Genomic DNA, 19,022 nt, shown 5'->3' on the forward strand with positions numbered 1-19,022 from the left:
AGGATGTTTGCCTACCTGCCTTAGTGTTGACACTAGGGAGGAGTTGCCAGACTTTAATGTCACAGATCTGCATCCTTGTCCTGTTAGGACCCTGCCTGCAACAGACAAAACATCTCGGCTGCTCTGTATTCTCCGCACAGCTCCTGCATCGCCCTAAGCTGTTGTCCGGTGGTTTATCCATGAGGCACTATCAAGGTCAAAATGTCACTGTAAACTACTCTTCTCTCCCTCCCAACCACAGCCCTTTACCTCAGGGACAGCTCCACTGTGTGAAATTTCTGATACATAATCTTGTCTTTTCTGGCCAACTGGTTGAAGCCCCAGGACCAAAGCCCTCTGGGGAGCGCACAGCTTTTCACTCATGACTGACTCAAAGGCCAAAACAAGATGGTGCTCGCTGGCATTTCACATGCAAGAGAGCATTTGAAATTTACAACATTGTATTTTTTTTCAGCAGGGTGTGAAACTTAAAAAAAAAAAGAAAAAAAAAGTCTTTCAGTTTCGGTTGTAGTCCCGCTATCTGTTGTCTCTTTATTCCTGGGCTTCAGACATAAAGCATAAGACGAAGTTTGTAGAGTTGGAAAAAGAAATACATGGAGTCTGTAAAATGTTGCACGAAGGATGGCTGCAGCCGAGGCGAGCTGTACGGGGGGCTTGAATAATCAGTTTAATAACATTATCCTGGCTGTGCTCTGTGGCGCATGCACCCGTTAATGGAGTGTCATTGTTAAACTGCCGCTTCGCCCATTATTAACGACGGCCTACGGTCAACCACACACCGATAATAAAACCACATAAAACCCAACATAACTTCAACAGACAAGCGTAATGAAATTCTTTGCATTATGAGCTCGGTTATGGTAATAAGCGATGGTGCTGTGGCACGGCGTTAAGGGTTACAAGGCAACAGAGGAGAAAATTAAAAAGATGAAGTTGTAGTCTATGATGGTTAATTCGGGTGAGAATCAGATGAGACTAAATCGTGTTCTTATTGAGGTAGAACTAGCAGCAGCTAACTATCTGGGCAAAGTTTCAAGGTTATGATTATTACGGGAGACAAATTTGGGAGAGGAAATATTGCATGAGGTCTGGGGCGAGATTCTGGGAAGGCTACACAGTTCTTCTTTTTTGTGTGAAGCATGGTTTCTTACAATGGGAAGTGGTGCATCGCACTTAACACTCGCCTATCTAAGATTTTACATGGATGTCTTCCCAAACTATGACAGATATATTGGCTCTGCCCATCCTTGTTTAACTTCTAGAAAGTGAATTTTAATTCTTAATCTGATTTACTGGGCCAAAAGCTTGACCCTGATGCTTCCGGCACTCTCTTTGGGGTGTCAACCTCTTTACACTCTTTCTCTTTATTACAAAATAATGTAATCACCTTTGCCACTTTACTGTCTAGAACACTGATCCTGACAAGGTGGAAGCCTCCCATATCTCTGTCTCACACTCACTGGATTTAAAACGTGCTATACTTTGTTAAGTTGGAGAAAATAAGACTCTCCAAGGAAGGTCTACTGCATTTATCAAGGTCTGGGGCCGTTTTCTCACATACGTCAAGAATGCTAATTTCTTCAGATATTCCAAACTAATTAATTGTTGAGGGGGAAGTGTGGCTATGTGAGGTTTTTTGTTTTGTTTGTCTTGTTTTGTTTTAATGAGTCGAGGTTTAACCTTAATATACTGTTGAACATCCTCATTATGCATGTGTGTTATTGTCATGGGTTTAGCAGGGCTGGTTCCCACTTCTATATAAAATACATGTCTCTCTTCCCTGGTGGCAAACTATTAGAGATGACTGTATTGGCCCTTTTTGATGTTAGTAAACAGTATGATGTTTTTTTGGTGGGCGGGGCTTAGCTGGTGGCAAAACAATTCTCCACAGATGTTAGCTAGTACTAGCTAGCAAATTCTGTTGGCTTGTTTTAGTCAAAGGAGGATGATGATGTGAGTGGTGCATTCAGAAATATTCACTCTGACTGCACTCTGGCACAATCTGGAACGTTCCTAAATTCATAATGCTGTTGGAATAAACCGTTGAGTTATCCAGAGCATTGACTCTCTGAGTAGCAGAGCGCACTCTGGCAACACATTCTCACGGGGTCTGCCCCTATTGGTCTGACATCCCATTGTTCTGACCATCTTAAACCAGCACAAAAACCACTTGGTTAGGGTTAGGAAAAGATCATGGTGTGGGTTAAAATGAAAAGTTTGAGAAAGTGGCAAACACATAAGCTGTGAGCCTGCTTCGCCTCAAGCCTTTCCCAGCTGACCCAGAGCCGGTCATGGCGCACCATCAAGGCAGAAATATGCCCGCCGGGAGCCGTTCAGCACCGCAGAGAGCTTCCCACACAACCCCGACCCCAGAGTTAATAACAGGAGGTTATAGTGTTTCACTCTCTTCTCTCTGTGGCACTTGTATCTCGACCAGTAGCCTACTTTTGTTGCGTTTTCTGATCCTCTATGGTACACAAATACAGTATAGCCTAGTATAATCACATATCGGAACAACGGGACGTCGGACTAATGGAATGTCGGACCAGTGACACGGACCCATTCTCACTCTGATCTCGTCACATATTGAAGTTGGGTCATGGACTTTCCACGTCCACATGCGACTTGTAAGGTACCCTGGGTGCGTTGGTTGTTGATGTTCTGGGACACCATGTGAAGTTCTGTCTGTTACATGCATTGTCTTCTTTCAAGATACACTTCATTTTTCACAGGAAACACTACGATGGTACAACACTGCGAATTGACTGTTTTTTTCCCTTCAACAACAAGCACACATGGTTGGGTTTAGGCAACGAAAACCTGTGGTAAGGTTTAGGGAAAAAGACCAGGGTTTGGCTTTAGAATTGTACGAGACACAAACACCGCTCTCTCAGGTGAGAGTCAATGTTTGTTGTTGTCCTTGTCCCACTGCGTTTCCCCCTGATGCTGCCAGGCACCGTTAAGCTGTAATGGCAACCGGCCGCGCATCATGCCAACACCTTCTTTTGTTAGTATCTGACGCCCCAAGTCACTGCCCAATTGCTGCATTTCAGTGACTATGGAGTGAGACCGGGCACACTCTGGGCACTTTGTCTGGGTTGACAGCGCAGCGGAGCAGCAGAGCGCCAAGCGGAGTGAATGTGTGATTAATTTAACCTTTGTAAAATTATGTCGAAATATGACGCTCCGTTTCTTCAACCAACAGGGCTCTTAATTTAGTGTTTACCATGTTAGGTTACTTACTGTCTGAGGCCGTGAGTGTTACTTGAATAAATAAACACTGACCAACGGGACCAGGCTGGCCGACCTGCATGCTCTAACTCAGTGGACGGATGATTTGACTGGCTTTGCGGTGGTGGATTATTATGCCAAGCTTACAAATGAGTGCTTGAATGGTTTCCTCCAGTTTGTTTTGCTATTGAAGCTAACATTAGCTAATGTGCTAAAAAGTTAGCATTACAGAGAAATCCAACATTCCTCTTAATACCTCCCCAATTTCTGATGAGGTGGACATGATAACCCTTAATACACATAATGTCATTCATCCCTACAACAGGAAATACTTTTTCCCTAACCTGATATGAAGTATGCGCTGCACATGCGAGCACATGATCGCCTCCGTCCAGTCCTTTCGTCCTATCGCATTAAACCATGTTGTCTTTGATTTGCTGATGGGCAGTGGCAGCTGGTATGTGATAAAATTTAAGTTTTGAACACCAAATAACAGAACAAGACAACATTTTAAGACTCCTATGTAGCCTACAGCCCTGTGGTGGCGAGTCGTGTTTTGCCTCCAGCTAATGAAATGACGTCACTGTGATGTTGGCCCTAAAAGGGTCTATTGGTTTTCAATTAAACAAAATCGTAATCCTGTAAAACCCAATAAGAAAAGTTTCAAGGTTACCTGACCTTACTATTATTCTCACTGTGTGTAAGTGTGAGTTCTTAGTTAATGCATGCGTTCGTGAGCTGAACTGACTGTGAATGGGTTTGTGCCTGCGGGCAGATGGGGAGAAACACAAGCATGCACAGGCACAGTACTTGGACTAAAGGTCATTGCTTCAGAGTAAGGTCTTACAGACTGAAAGGGAAGGTTGGTAAACAAGCTGATGCAAGCCTGAGATGGCTTTGGAGAGGAGAAGATGTGCGGCCAAGCGAGCACACATGTCCAGCTTTCAACACGTTGTCAATACTCCCCAACCTCTTTTGTATCCCTGAGGTGGAACAAAATCAATGACACACAGGAGGGCAACACATAACATTTTCTGAAAGCCATTTAATATCAAAGAAATCCAAAATACAGTGAATTAAATAGTAGAGTGCAATGTGCTTGAGAGCTGTCACAGTAAAGAGATTATAATAACCTTCTCAAATATGCTTTGAGCTGCTTCTGCTTTAGGGTAAAAAAAAGGTTGAAAAGGGAAACAAAATCAACAAAATAAAACCTTGTCCTATCACCCAAATGGTTCATTCATAGCACACAGCTGAGTAATTATGTTTGTAACAGAAAAGAGAGAATTGCATTGAGTCTTCGCAGCTCTTACCCCACACAAGATTAATCTCCCATCGTTTTGCTAAGAATGTAGCTCACCATTTTCCACGCTGCAGAATAAATGAAGAGAAAATTGCCAACCTTTCTCTTCAAGATGCATAACTGAAGCCTACACCCACAAGCAAAGCTGCCTCTGTGTCTCTAAAGCAATCATTTGCCCTTCAGTTTTTTTTCCCACACCAAACTTGTTACTGATTTTGATTTTGCTCTGCCTTCCCTGCAGTCTCCAAGTATCCGTCGTTGCTTCCCTGCTTTCCTCCTTCTCTCCTCCCCCAATGTAACCATCCATAACCCTTTACCACCTCCTCCCTCTTTAAGTATCCCCTATATGCCATTGCTCATTTTCTGGCCACCCACTCCATCTAGCTCGCCTTTCGCTTCATCTTCTTCCTCCCCCCCACCCTCTTCATCCTTCTACTCGCCTGTGCAGTCAAACCAGAGGTTGTTTGTCTGCGCAGGTGGAGGGCAGGGACTCCACACTGGCTTTGTAGATGGGCTTTTTCTGAGACCGGTCATCACTGGAGAGAGAAGAAAGAGAGGGGAAAGACAGAGGAGCATTATTATCGGTATATCGACCTCCCAGTAGGCACTAGAAAAATATAAGTGAGGAAATTATAGACTAGAATCGAGCAATGGAGCAACACCTGGCTGATGATATGAAAGTCCATTTTTCTCTCTTTAGCTACCTGTCTCTCTCTTCATACACATATGCTCATACACAAATGGCAGCACATGCTCTTATGGAAGTTATGCCTTTTGAATTTTTTTTTCAGTCCATATGGAAAAGAAGTTAATGAACGAAGCTGCATGGGGTCATGGTGCACATTAACATGCTGTCAGCAATCGCTTTAATGGGACTTCTGCCACTGCTCTTATCATCGCTGTGGCCTTTTTTTCCCTATGCTTTATATACTATCACAGAAGTAAAGCTGGTGCTATTAGCCTTGGCTTTTCACAAGCATAAAGTGTGTGGAAACACATGGGAGAGGAGGGAGCATAAAAGAGATCAAGGATGGGGTCAAGTAGGTCACACCAGCTGAGATAGACTTAAATATTCAGTGTGAAGAGCACCTATTAAAAGCATACAGGAACTAGTCTGCACATGTGTGGAAAGGTTTTCTGCAAGGTAAGCAAGGTGTGTACTGGCACATGTGCCAAAACACACACACTTTAACTGAAATGGCCTCGGTCCTATCCCGAGACAGAATGAAATATTGCAGCCATAACCATATCCATAATATGAAGTCAAATTGCAGGAGGAGAGACTGAGGACTGAGTTAGGGAAAATAGGAAGTTGAGTGTGGATGGAGTGCAGTAAAGAAATCAAACAATCACACAGGCGCGCACAATCAGAGGCCCATTATCCATCAGGTTTTCAGTATGATTTAAAATGAAGATTAGAGGAAGTAAAGAGAAAAAGGCTGCTTATTATGAGAGAGGAGTGGACGCAAATACTCAAACAGTTGTTTCTTACATGGGTCCCTTGCTGGTCTTGGTCTGCTTGGCCCTGCGGCACAGGAATACACTCATGGAGACGATGAACACCAAGAGAGAGACAGCCGCTGCCGAGGTCATCAGGATGAGACGGCCATTACTACTCTCATACCAGGGGGCATCCTCTGTGGGACAGATCAGTCAGACATGAAGGGAAACATGCATCACACAGACTCCGAAATCAGCAAAACTACATGCTTCCCGCCTCTAGGCAAAGCTTCTAAAGGCAACTTCCTGTTTGTTTGTGGAAGAAAAGGGTCTGTGCAGTGTTCAGATGGCCAGACTGCTGTACACTGCGCTGATCTTCAAGAAGTCTGCCTTTTACAATTTTAAAAGCTGTCTGATTATCCCTGTTGTGCAAGGACGAAGGTTTCATTTCAGTTTTGTGGGAGACATATATGGAGTAGGGGGTTTGGGATCCTACTCCAAGAAATTTTGAGTGACTTTTCTGCACGAGTCTATTGTAGAAATTTCTTTAATTTTGTCAAAATGAAAGACCTCCGCTGAAGGGAAGAATAAGCACATGTTCTAAATACTGACGGGGACGCATCCCCCGCATCCCCCCTCTAATCTACGCCTATGCCTTCATGTGCATACATTCACACAAATTATAAACAACATTTGCTGATTTTTCAGGGACCTTTTGTTCTAAAACCTTTCTTTAGAAAAGCGGAAAAAGTAAAGATTATGGTTATGAGGATTTAAGGCAGCAACAAACATGTGCTTTGTATGTTCACATACACAGTAATTCCATATGTTGACATTTCATCCCACTCAGGAATGTGTGCGTACGGTTTGTACTCTCATTGTAGTGCAATTCAAAGCAACAGCAGTGACATGCAACATTTGCTCACCATACCTTCAAGGATGAGCAAACATTGTTCCAGCATCTAGAAATTATTGCTTTTTTAATTACTACATGTGCTTCAGAGAAAATACTGGAGACACTGAAGAGCGCACTGACCAACAAGTCAATTGCAGAAGTAATAAGACAACTCTACCATAATAAATAACATGCATTGGCTTAATTGCATTTTTAGAGGTTGCATAATTTCAACGATTGAAATCACAAGGCTTATGAATCCCACTGGGTGAGAGGACGGTGTTTAAAAACTGCAGTGCAATAACATGGTGCAGTCATCTCACAGGTCACTGATAAAGATGATGAAGACAGATGAAGTGCCGTAAATTGGATTAGCAATAATGTTGTAATGAAATTAGTTCTCCACTTGAGTACAGTCTTCACGTTTCATGATAAATAAGAGAGGTCATGGAGATTCAGACAAAGAAAAAACGGTCACTCTGTAGACGTCCACCTACAACGGCAATTCTAACTATGCTTCTAATCAAAGAGTGTCTGCTATCATCATTTGCTATAATGTACTTTACACTTTCTGATGACATTAGAAGGTCCCATGGCACCATCTGAATCTCAGAAGACAATACAGCATCATTTGGAACAAATAAAAAGAAAAATAACAAAAGCGCAAAATCATCAGACAAATTTCAGTTTCTAATGCCCCACGAGTGTTTTTGACTTCTCTACGCCCATTTCAACAATTCATACATGTTATTGCAATGGTATAAGACAGTCTTAAAATAATAGTAAATGTAAACAAGTTGCTCCCACATCCAAAAACTAGAGTGCTAAAACTCAATTTTGTGATGTCATCCAGTATAAGCTTAAAACTGCCCCACAGACAATGAATTGGGACAGATGTTATAGATCAGTGGTTCCTGGTGGGTTGTGGTCCAAAAGTGAGTTGCAGGTATTGTTGGAGCCACAACAACATTCTTTGTATTTGTTTTGATTCATGTTTAAACTAGTCCATACCCATTGGTAGCTTTGTCACCTTCTACCTATGCCAATCCTCAATGCCTATGTGCAGTTTCACATAGATTGACCACGTCAGTGAGTAGAAAAACGTGAGATAGACAGAATGACTGACTGACAGAATGACACACTCACAGTTTCCATGATTATGTACAGCATACCATACCATGACTTAGTCATACCAAAAATTAGAAAGAAAAAAAACATTGGGCCACAGGGGGAGCCACAGCGATTGGTTGCATTTTAGCCATTTTTAAGCATTTTTCTGTTGTTATAGCGCCACCCAGTTGCCAATTAGAGTTAAATTTCTCCAGTCAACTTGAGGCGTCCTGTTCTACATATCTACCAAGTTTAGTAAAAATCAATATGGTGGTTAGGCCTAGATAAGAAATTAGCTCTGTAGCGCCCCCATTTTGTTTGATGGGGTCAATAATGGAGGGGTCCCCTCAGATTATGTGTGGTCATATGCCTACAAAGTTGCGTGGTGATCGGTGAAACCCTTGAGATGTTATACACCTTTATGCAATGAGCCACGCCCTCCGCAATATTCATTGCCTTATAGAAGCTCAGTTTTAGTAAGTTTTCCAACTTTTGCCAAGAGGGAACTTTGGATATTGGTCCCTAGATTATGTTCACAGAGTTTCATGCAGATCGGTCAAACTTCCTAGGAAGAGATTGATTTTAAGTGTTTTTCAAAAGATTCAAAATGGCAGAAAATCTATATAACCGGAAGTTATTGAGGTAAATTTGTTCCTCATGAGGAGAGGCATCTCTGTGCAAAGTTCCACGTCTCTACAACATACGGGGCATGAGATATGCCCATTCAAAGTTTGCCATTTCAATCGGTTGCTATAGCGCCCCCCTTTGGCCAATTGATGTAATATTGCTTCATTTGCATCCTCCCATGACCCTCTACCACTGTGCCAAATTTCACATGGATTGACCAGGTCAGTGAGGAGAAAAACGTGGAACAGACACACAGACAGAGATTTCGTCATTATATAGTAAGATAGTAAGATCATGGTGACTTCATGTAAACTGATGCAGTTCATTGTTTGTACACAGAGTGGCGCACTAGAACAGGTAAGGCAGGTAATATAGGTAAGGTGCAGATGATGAGAAACAAGTGTGTGACGGGGTTAGCAAACAGTTTTTTGACTTAAATGTAGAGTTTTTCAATATAAAAACACATTTAAGGCTCTAAAGGGTGAACAGGGAGAACCTTCCGGTCGTGTGTTAAGTGTAACGGCACGAAGAGTTTGTAGCGTGGGAACTGGAATTGAGGGATGGAAACTTGGACACTGAACTATTTGAATGGACGCTAACCTGTGGTTGACTCAGACACTGTGGAAACCTACATGAGATTAACATACAGTGTTTTACCTGTGTCAGTTGAGCACGTGTGAAAGTAAATGGGTCACTGCACCCAAAGATACTGTTTTTTTAAGTGGGCCTTGTTTTTAGGTGGCTAAAAACTAAAGAACTGAGGCTCTGATTTGCTCAGTGTCATTTCATTCTATGTAAGTGATGCAGGGGTTTTTCTCCCTGGATGTTATTTTAAACTACAGTGGTTCGGTCTATATAGGTACAATTTCTGAGTTTCAGAGCTGAGAACAGTACCATAGAATAAAGCTCATTCAGGTTTAGAAAATAAAACAAACATTCTGTGGCAGACTTTATACCCTATGAAATCAAAAGTTTGAGACTTTCTGGCTTTGAGACAGAGTAACTCATATTCACACAATACACACACAATATTGGCTGAGCTTTCCTGAGCCATGGAAATACTTTAAAGCTACAGCAGGTAACTTTTATGAAAAAAACTTTATGTCATGTTTGCTGAAACTGTCACTATATCCCCAAGGTATTACATGAGACAGTCTGTGAACAATATCATGTCCCTCTTCCTCTTATAACTGCTTCTGATGGCTTTTACTAGAATCCAATGAAAACAACCAGTGAGAGAAAAGAAGTCGCTAACACAGCTGTCCGTCAGGTCAATAACTGCTTGTGAACTGCCTGCAAACTGTAAAAATACACAGTGCTGAATGAATATAAATCAAGACTCTGTTACTGCATTGCTCATTTCTACCCTCAAATGTTTTCAGAAACATATTTTAGTGTACTGTTTGGCCAGGAATCTCCTAGCCACTGGCTTGACCAACTTTCTCAATTTACAGCTAAACAGTTCACTAAAATATGTTTCTGAGAGCCTCTGAGGCTTGACACAGGCAATGCTTTAACAGAATCTTGATTCATAATTGATCAACACTGCCTGGTTTGACCGCAGTTCGTGAGCAGTTATTAGCATAGGCATAGTTCCCTATTAAGAGGAATTTAAAAGAGAAGTTAAAAACAAAGAAGTTTAAAAGGTGAAAAACACTCGTGAGGCATTAGAAACTGAACTTTTGTTATTTTACTTTCAGTTTTTATTTTGCTTCAAATGATGTTATATTGTCTTCTAACATTTAGATGGAGCCATAGGACCTTCTAATGTCACCAGAAAGTGTAAAGTACATTATAGCAAATGATGATAAGCACTACAAGGCAGATTTTCTGTCTCATTTAGTGCTGCGTGAATATAGTGACAGTTTCAGCAAATACGAGAAAAGCTTCTTTTTTTTGTAGCTTTAAAGGTCAGGTAAAATACCTGCTTTTTTAATATCTAATAATTTTCCTCTTATCCTTTAAAGTTGGTGCAGTTCTGTCATTGCCATTTATTTATGTTATTTAAAACGTATGCTTCCGCTGGTATCATCTTAATTATTTTTTATTTGACATTTTAAAGGCAATTTCATTTGGGACGTCTTTGTCACCTTTTTTCATTTAAATTGTTTTCATAAATGTCGTCACCTCTCTTTATTACAGCATCAAGTCTTTTTCCAACTTTTTATAATAATTTTCATGTGCAGATAAATCAAATCTTCACCCTGCACTGCTTCCTTAGAAATGCAGGGTTTTAAATGTTTCACACCTTGACAGATGAGACCATCTACATTTGCTCCTGATGACCTAATTGCACACAAGCTCCTGACCTTTCTGCTCACATTTGAGCAGCTGATTGAAGAGGAAATAGAGCACAATCTTGTTTTTTGTTTTTGCTTCTGGGGATTTTGACAGCTGACTTTCCCAACAGTTACTGAGAAACCTAAACTGTTTTTTAGAGAGAGGAAGTGGGGAAACAGCTGTTCTGCTCTCTGTCAGTATTAAAGACAATAGGATGTGTCTGGTTAGATGTATAGTGTTTTCTTACCAGGCAGCACGGTGATGCTGATGGTGCGTTTCTTGCTGAGTGACTTTATAGAGGGGTGCTCGGCCATGCAGGTGTACTCTCCCCCATCCGTTGCGCTGATCTTCCTCAGGGTCAGCGTAGAGGAAGGCAGGATCCAGTCGTCACCCTGAGAGAGAAAGATGGAGACTGAGGCATAAAGTAGAAGAGAAAAATGGCTGGATTGTTTGCAGCCCTTAGAGAATTGACAGACTCCTACAAATTAAAATTGTGCTGAACTGAGGGCATAAAAAGACAGAGAACAGACGATGCTAGTTGGCAAAAGACAGAGAAACTGTCAGACATGAAGAGTGTAAAACAGAGCAAGAGAAAGAAAAGTGTTATTTTGGCTGATTTGTGTATGAGGGAAAGAGAATGAAATAGAACAAAAAAGAGGGAGAAACAGAGAGACTGGCAATGGCAGTGGGACACAGACAGAAAGGCGGCTATATCTGCTGGTGCACGTCCCTCAGAAAACAGTCCCTAAAGTCCCAAATGAAGTGTATTTACCTGAGCCGTAATCCCAATGAATGAACACACATCGACACAAGTCAATAACCCAGATAACACCGTCATCCGCAAAGAATGATGCCGCAACAACAGACTGTTAACACAACCCATAATGAGATGGCGAGGGAGCGGGATGAATTGTTGACACAAAAATAGCAGCACTATTATGAGATAGAGCCCGACATGGGAGGAAACAAATAATAGGCCAAACACGAGGATTGGAAAACAAACAAATGTGGAGGAGGGGGTAAAAAAAAAAAAGACATTACACCATGCAAATGATTTGGCTCCTGGGAGCTGCAGCTCCTGCCAAGAAAGTCCATTTCAATTTGAATGGATCTGAATTAAGAGGATTTCCCATAAAGGCCAGGTCTGGCCAAAGCAGCATTTTGTATGCAAATCCACTGGCTCCCAAAGCAGTGGCCCGTTTCTGCCTCTGTCCTGCTGTCATTACCGGGGGCCAATGTGCCCACGCCGACTGTCTGTCAAAGTGGGCCATTCTGATGCCACTTTCTGCCCCATATCCGTCCTGTCATTCGTACAGTAAGCTCATACACACATTCATCATTCCATCTCATCATTTCCTTGTGTCATTCCTCTTTTCCAAAGGTTTTGTGACTTATGTAAATGGAGCACGAATAGATCGACAGGTGAATCGCCAGTGCTGGTGCACTAAATGAGTCCAGCTCCACACAGTGACGGACCTGTCAGTCACGCTGACAGTTATTATTATTCCTCGTCAAAGTGACAGTGCTGTATTTCCAACAAATAATGACAAAAACCCTAAAGCACTACATATGATCATGAGGAGGACAAACAGTATTAGCTGTATAAAATGTCCACTGAATTGGATTTGGGCTTGTAAGCCCATTTAAAACCCGGATTAGCAGTGACCCTTTAACAAGCACATTAACCCCGCTCTGACTTATCAAGAAGAATAACAAAAGGGAGAACTTGGCAATTATGTCTGCCGGTTCCCGTGGTATCGTCATGATTGCGCAGCTTCATTTCACCTGTGACTTGCTGGTGGTGGCAGTTGTAAGTGTAATACCATTTTCTCACCACAAGGGCACAGTGTATCTCCCTGCACATCTTCAAAACTTCTTTTTGTTCTACATGCCTGTTGTCACTATGGCATTTTACACAGAAATGTCTTAATTTCCCTTGGGCGAGGGTTCCTTAGCTCAGCGAAGAGCCCAGTTGAATAATTCAATACTGGTTAACCAAACACTAAAAAAATCATTAGAAATCTATCCACATAATTGTTTTCAGGTTGACTGGCTCTTGTCTAGACCTCATTAAACTATTAATCCTCTGTAAGTGGGCAAGCTGCAATCCCCAGCGAGCGGTGGGCCTAAGCCAACCGGTCACTTAAATACAGAGCACTTCTTCAGAGGAGGGGATGGAAAGACGACAGGCGGGGGGAAACAAGTAGCTTGAGAAACTCGGGGAGAGAAACAGCGTTGGAGGAGAGAAAATTAAAAGAATGCTTTGAGCGGAGCTAAGAGAAACAGAGGGACCTGAAGAGACTGGAACAAGACAGGAACGAAATAAAGAGGTCACGTTGAAACTAGAGGGAGGGAGCGAGAGAGAGAGAATGACAAGTTTCCAAAAGTGTAATGAGGACACCGCCACCGTGCACAATCCTGAGGCTTTCTCACGTCTTTATTCCAGAAGTAGTTCGGCTCCTCTGATGATAAGGTAGAGCACTTCACCACCACATCATCCCCGAGTCGCACCTTCAGGTCCTCTGGGACACTCAGGTAGCTGGTGTAGCCTTCCCTGGACAGTGATGGTTCGTCCATATCTAAAACCCAGGAAGCATGAGAAAGAATGACCAAGCATTAATGAAGCAAGGAATTTAATACGCTGAAGCAACCTCTTGAAGGGCTCGGGACGTGACTGAACACATGTTTGCAGTGGTGGCAGCTACTAAACACTCAGATCTTTTGAGTATATAGGCTCAAGTATGAATGCCTCCCAGACTGTACCAAGCAATCAATAATAATGATAATAGGCTTCATCTTATCGAAGTCTTTAGAGAGGCAGTGTTGTGAATAATGGCTCATTTTCTCTTCCATCTCAATAGATGGCCCACGTCCATCTAGCTCCTGGCTTCTCTCCCCCTCCGTCTCCTTCAGTCCTTTAGTCCATTCTAATCTTTGCCTCTTATTGATTCCCCCCATGAGGCTGAGGAGCCTATCAAACAGCATTACGGTCGATTTGATGGCCACTGAGAAGATAGAGGACACTGATAATCTGACTAGCTACGCCATGGATGCCGTTTCATGCAATTGTGTATCCTTCACTGATAACTTCAAACTTGAGTCCCACCAGGAGAATGCCTCTTTGTTTGCTTGAAGTGCAGAAAAAAAACAGGAAATGACTGTAGTCAGCCTATCATAGCAACACGATGTTTGCACTGGATCTGTACTTTTTTTGCAGTTGTTTTGTTGTACACCCTCTGCAGCTGCATTGCATAGATATATCTTGTCTTATTAAGTATTAATGTGTTTTTCTATCCCTCACTGTGAAAGAAACTGTGTCCACAGTGTGTGAAAAATTGTCTTTACCTCCTGCTGGTTGGAAACATGATGTAAATTGAAAGGTTTCAGGCTCTCTGTTCCGTCTTCTTGCCTAGACTGTTGTTTACCAATGAACAGTCAGGTGGGGTTTTTTATGCTTCCGTCTTTGCCAGTAATGTTGACATTCTCAGCTATACCCATTTCCTTATTGGAAAGTAAAAACTCAGAGGCTGTGTATCTTATTTGCATGTCACATTTTTCTCTCGCTTATTGTCAGACTCCGGCAGAAATCTCTTTGACCTCTGCAGGACACAGACAACATGAAAAATCTGAGGCTGCTATATTTATCAAAAGGGAAATAACAGTGTCACAGAGTGATTGTCTCAGAGACTTTCAGCAGACAGCTTCTACCCATAACAACACAGACACTCACAATGCACTTTGAGGGACAGCGGCTGGGAGAAGCGGTCCTGCTCAGTCACATTTTCAGCGTTGGACAAACAGCGGTAGGGCCCCTCATTGCCCCTTCCTACATAGCGGAGGCGCAGGACTGGTTCTTGTTCTTGCCACCCGAAATCACGAATGCACCAATTTCGGAAACTCCAAGCTTGAGTCCACCTCTGCATGTACTGGGATGGAAAGAAAAACAGAAAGAAATAAGACACATAAGAGACTTTAATTTAACCTTTAACACATTTTTTGTTATTTACTCTACAAACAGTGGGCGAACAATTGTTCTCCAAGTTTACACAAGGTTAGAGACTGATAAAGTCTACTGTTGGCTTTTCAACACCATTTACAAGAAATTTAGTTTATAGTGAAATAAGAACATATTTAATAAAGAGAGGGCAAAACACATATAAGATTATGGGGGAAAAATAAAATCACAGGTTTTTTTTTAAATTAATACTTGATGATTACTGTGGATAGCCTAATAAAGATGGTAGTTCGCTATTTAACCCAGATGTACCCTCTTGGTTTAAAGTTGACCTGTTATGACATTTGACAGCAGTAAAAACACCTAAATGCCTTTTTTAGCTTGAAATTTGACAACTTTTCCTTATGTGAACCAATAAAATTGTTAAAAAGTGTCATATTTTTGTGTAGGTGCTACAAATTGTTGTACATTGAGGCAGTTTGGGGTCAAATTTGAGGATTTTAGATCCACCAGTTTGGGTAAAATCAAGAAATATTGTGGTTTTATCCATAAAACTGCAAAACTGTACATGTCATGTTTGTGTATATTGTTTTTATGGGACAGTGGTGATAGAGTTCAAGGGAGACCTTGACTGTCACTAGAACTGCCTACATCCCCACCACATTGCCCCAGTTTTCACCAAGACAGGCACCTGTTAGTCTTTGATGTGTCACAGGGGAATCTTGAAACAGTGAAAGAGCAAAACAGCGTAGGCATGATCATGATGCACATGAGGAACAGAGGTCACAGCGTGCCTTACAACATAATCTTAAAATAAAAAAACAAAACCATCAAGTTCCAGCTAACCAACAGAAAGGTGCAAGGTACCCTGCACGTTGTGTGCGTTGGTTGTTGACATCCTTGGACACCATGTCAAGTTCTGCCTGTTACATCCATTGTCTTCTTCCAATGTGCACTTCCGTTTTCACAGGAAATTTAACGTTTACATACAGCCTCTTTCAAAATAAATGCACTGTGTCGGTACAGCACCACAAATTTTTCCGTCAACAACAAACACATGGTTGGGCTAAGGCAACAAAAGCACTTAGTTAGGTTTAGGGAAAAAGACCAGGGTTTGGCTTTAGGATCTTATTCGACATGCCCACCACCCCTCCCGCCCTCCCCACTGGGACATTTGCCACCTTAATTCTTCCTGAAACATTAGTTAAGGGTTAATCACTCATGTATTGATGTCAAAAAGGCTTTTTACATATTATAAATAGATCTTCAAAGTTTTGTATCAGCACTTGTTATGAGGGGATTCTTGGGGCCAATTTAGAAATGACCATACCATATTGTGAGGGTATAAAATATGAACAGTATGTAAGGGTTAAATGCATATTTTGAGAATATTTTGGAGCCAAATATCAGATTCAAGAGTAGTCTGAATATTTCATGTGTGAACAATGCTCTGTTGTGTTGAACTACATAGCAGGCAGCTGCTGGATGTGATATTTGCATAGGGCAGTTTACTGCTCAGCCATTGCAAATAAGTCCAGGCTATAAATGTTATGATGTGACAATGCTCAGTAAACATTGTTTTCCCATGTACAGTATCAGCCTCCCTGTAAAAATCAACTTAATAAACCATTTTCCTCTAGTCTCAGAGTTATTCACTCACTGAGAGTTTTACTATAACTCAATTAAGATAAAACATTTGAAAGCAAGCCCAAATAATGGTAGTGAGGCTCTTGAACTTTTGAAATGTACCTCTTCTTTCCTTTATTTCCTCTCACACCCAATGACCCAGTTATCCCCATGGCTCACCTTGGAGAAGATCTCAACATGGACCTGGCTGACGTTGAGCTCAGAGTCTTCGTACAGACACTCCAGTGTGACACTGTCTCCCTCCAGAACTGGCTCGGTGGGCCCTTTAATGAGCAAAGTGGCTGCGTGTGGACAGAAATTACACATGCATGTTATTGATCACAACATGAATAGGCAGGGTGGGAGGGGGGCGTTCAGCACTGGGGATCTAAGCTGCTGTTCTGCTGGGCAACACTTTGAAAACAACCGCTCCCTTTTCCTGACATTTGTTTTCAGGCTCCTGTGGGAAAACTGCCAACACGCTCAAAGTCACCATGACCACATGACCAGCAACAGGTTCTTCCACTTTATTGACAGTGGTGACAATAAGGCTGTTTGTCTGTCAACTCAGGCAAGGAAAAATGCACAACCAAAACAGTTTACATTATTTTTTTCACCGTTACACTGTGAGTATTATGTAAACAGGTCTCTTTATATATAAAGTGTGTATAAATAAAAAATATTTAATTGTTCTTCTCGTCAGTCCCTTGATAGTTCCAGCAACATTTCCTGTTTGAGTCTGAGTCTTGTAACCACCAGGGGAAACCCATCAGTGTGACAGAAGACAAAGTAAAGCTTTTTTCTCTGGAGGACATACGCACTCAGAAACAGACAGGCGAGCAGACAAACAGCCACACACACACACACACACACACACACACACACAAAACACACAAAACCCAACAGCAGCTGTATGAATATACTGTATCTGTGACAAAAAGACCAGAATCAGACCTAAAGATTGAACCAATAGCTCATTACAGAGCAGCAATACAATTAAAGCATTTGAGGAAATAGATAACAGTTCATTAGAGACAGAGAAACAGATGAAAACATATTTACCATAACTGCCATGAATCAAGGCAACCACTGCAGCAACTAGAAGTACCTTCATGGTTGTGAAGAGACCTTTACAATATCAGGAAAAAGTGCGTACTCCTGAGCAGCTTCTAATCTGAAATGAAAGTTTGCTCTGTATTTATAACCAGGCGTAGGAGGGGCTTGTGTTTTCAGGAAGTAGAAGGCTCAGAGCAGTCTCATATTGTGAAAGCACAACAAAACTAACCATCCAAATCATTATATTACCGAAAATAAATTGCTCAGTAAGCATTATTATACGTTTCTGGTTTTATGGCTCACTTTTTCTGAGAAGCATCAACGCCTGAAATATTAAATGTGAGCTGCAAATGAAGGCACTGCAGCTGATAATCAAATTAATTCCCTGTGCGTCATTAGTTTCTGGGAGGGTGTCAGGCCTATCAGGTTTTCAGTCTGGGCTTGTTGTTGTGGTTTGTCAGACGAAGTTCAAAAGGATTTGAAAGAAGTCTCGGCATGTTACCGCAGAGCTTTGCAATTTCTCAGTGTGAGATGTTATGCCAAATTGTGCCGAACAAGCAAACATTTTACGCTTCATTTGCTTTGACCTTTGATTGATTAGCTGTTAACCGGAGCTGAATAGGAGGCGAGATCGAAAGAGATTTGGTCTGTCTAAGGGCATCAGAGATCGTTTGCTGTACTCAGGCTTAAAAAGCTTACAGGGTCATCTTTTGGACTCACTTAGTGTCATACCTTATGAAATATTAGTTTTTCACTTTCAGTCAGACTCATTGCTGCATCCACCCCAGGCCTGCATACCTATAGGCTATTACTGCTAAAATCAGAACATGCTAAAAAGAAAATCATGTTTTAAAAAAGTCAAGAAAATGGTGCAAATACCTTTCAAACCATGTGTAAAATAATTAGGTGTTCATGTATCTAAAATCCATACACTGACTTTTATTTTTTAAACTATATTTAACTATTGGCTTCAAGTATAGAGGAGTATCTAAGGAGTAGGAGTATTTAAGCCAGAGGGTCTCTTATTTTGTCTGCACTGTATCATCTCTTTATGTAAATGCCCATCACTGCTCAAGATATTAACTACTTTCTCTAACTTGATTTTAAAGCATAAACCACATAGACTTCACACAACCAAGCCCTCTTGAAAGCCCTGTTGATAGAAATCTTAAACTACACTGGCCGAACTGACAAAGCAGATTAAATAAACTCCAGTTTATCCAGATTGCAGCAGCCAGAGTTTGAACAAAAACTAAAAGGTCTGAGCACATAACTCCCGTTTTATCTTCTCTTCACTGGCTCCCAATTAAACAGAGAATTGATTGAAAAATCATATTGTTTTTAAATGTTTTAACAGTTTAGCTCCTCCCTATGTAGCTGACACGCTCACAGAGTACACACCAGAGAAATCCCTTAGATCATCCAATAAAGGTCAACTCATTGAACATAAAATCAACTCTCAATCAGCTCATGGTGCTTTTAGTCATTATGGTCCTACT

The 19,022-nt window shown here is 41.5% G+C and overlaps 1 protein-coding gene across 1 annotated transcript; it reads right to left on the bottom strand.

Annotated features, from left to right (window-relative positions):
* Positions 1-4,256: 4,256 nt before the first annotated feature.
* On the bottom strand, positions 4,257-17,686 carry si:ch211-79k12.1 (uncharacterized protein LOC568891 homolog). Its single transcript, XM_049583250.1, has 7 exons — positions 17,530-17,686; positions 16,648-16,769; positions 14,617-14,812; positions 13,320-13,465; positions 11,134-11,278; positions 6,027-6,171; positions 4,257-5,070 (listed from the first exon to the last, which is right to left on the bottom strand). The coding sequence occupies exons 1-7, from the start codon at positions 17,579-17,581 to the stop codon at positions 4,983-4,985; spliced, it is 894 nt and encodes a 297-aa protein (XP_049439207.1). The 5' UTR covers positions 17,582-17,686; the 3' UTR covers positions 4,257-4,982.
* Between the last annotated feature and the right edge of the window lie 1,336 nt (positions 17,687-19,022).

This window comes from Epinephelus fuscoguttatus, linkage group LG8 (genome assembly GCF_011397635.1).
Source record: "Epinephelus fuscoguttatus linkage group LG8, E.fuscoguttatus.final_Chr_v1".
Lineage (NCBI taxonomy): Eukaryota > Metazoa > Chordata > Actinopteri > Perciformes > Serranidae > Epinephelus > Epinephelus fuscoguttatus.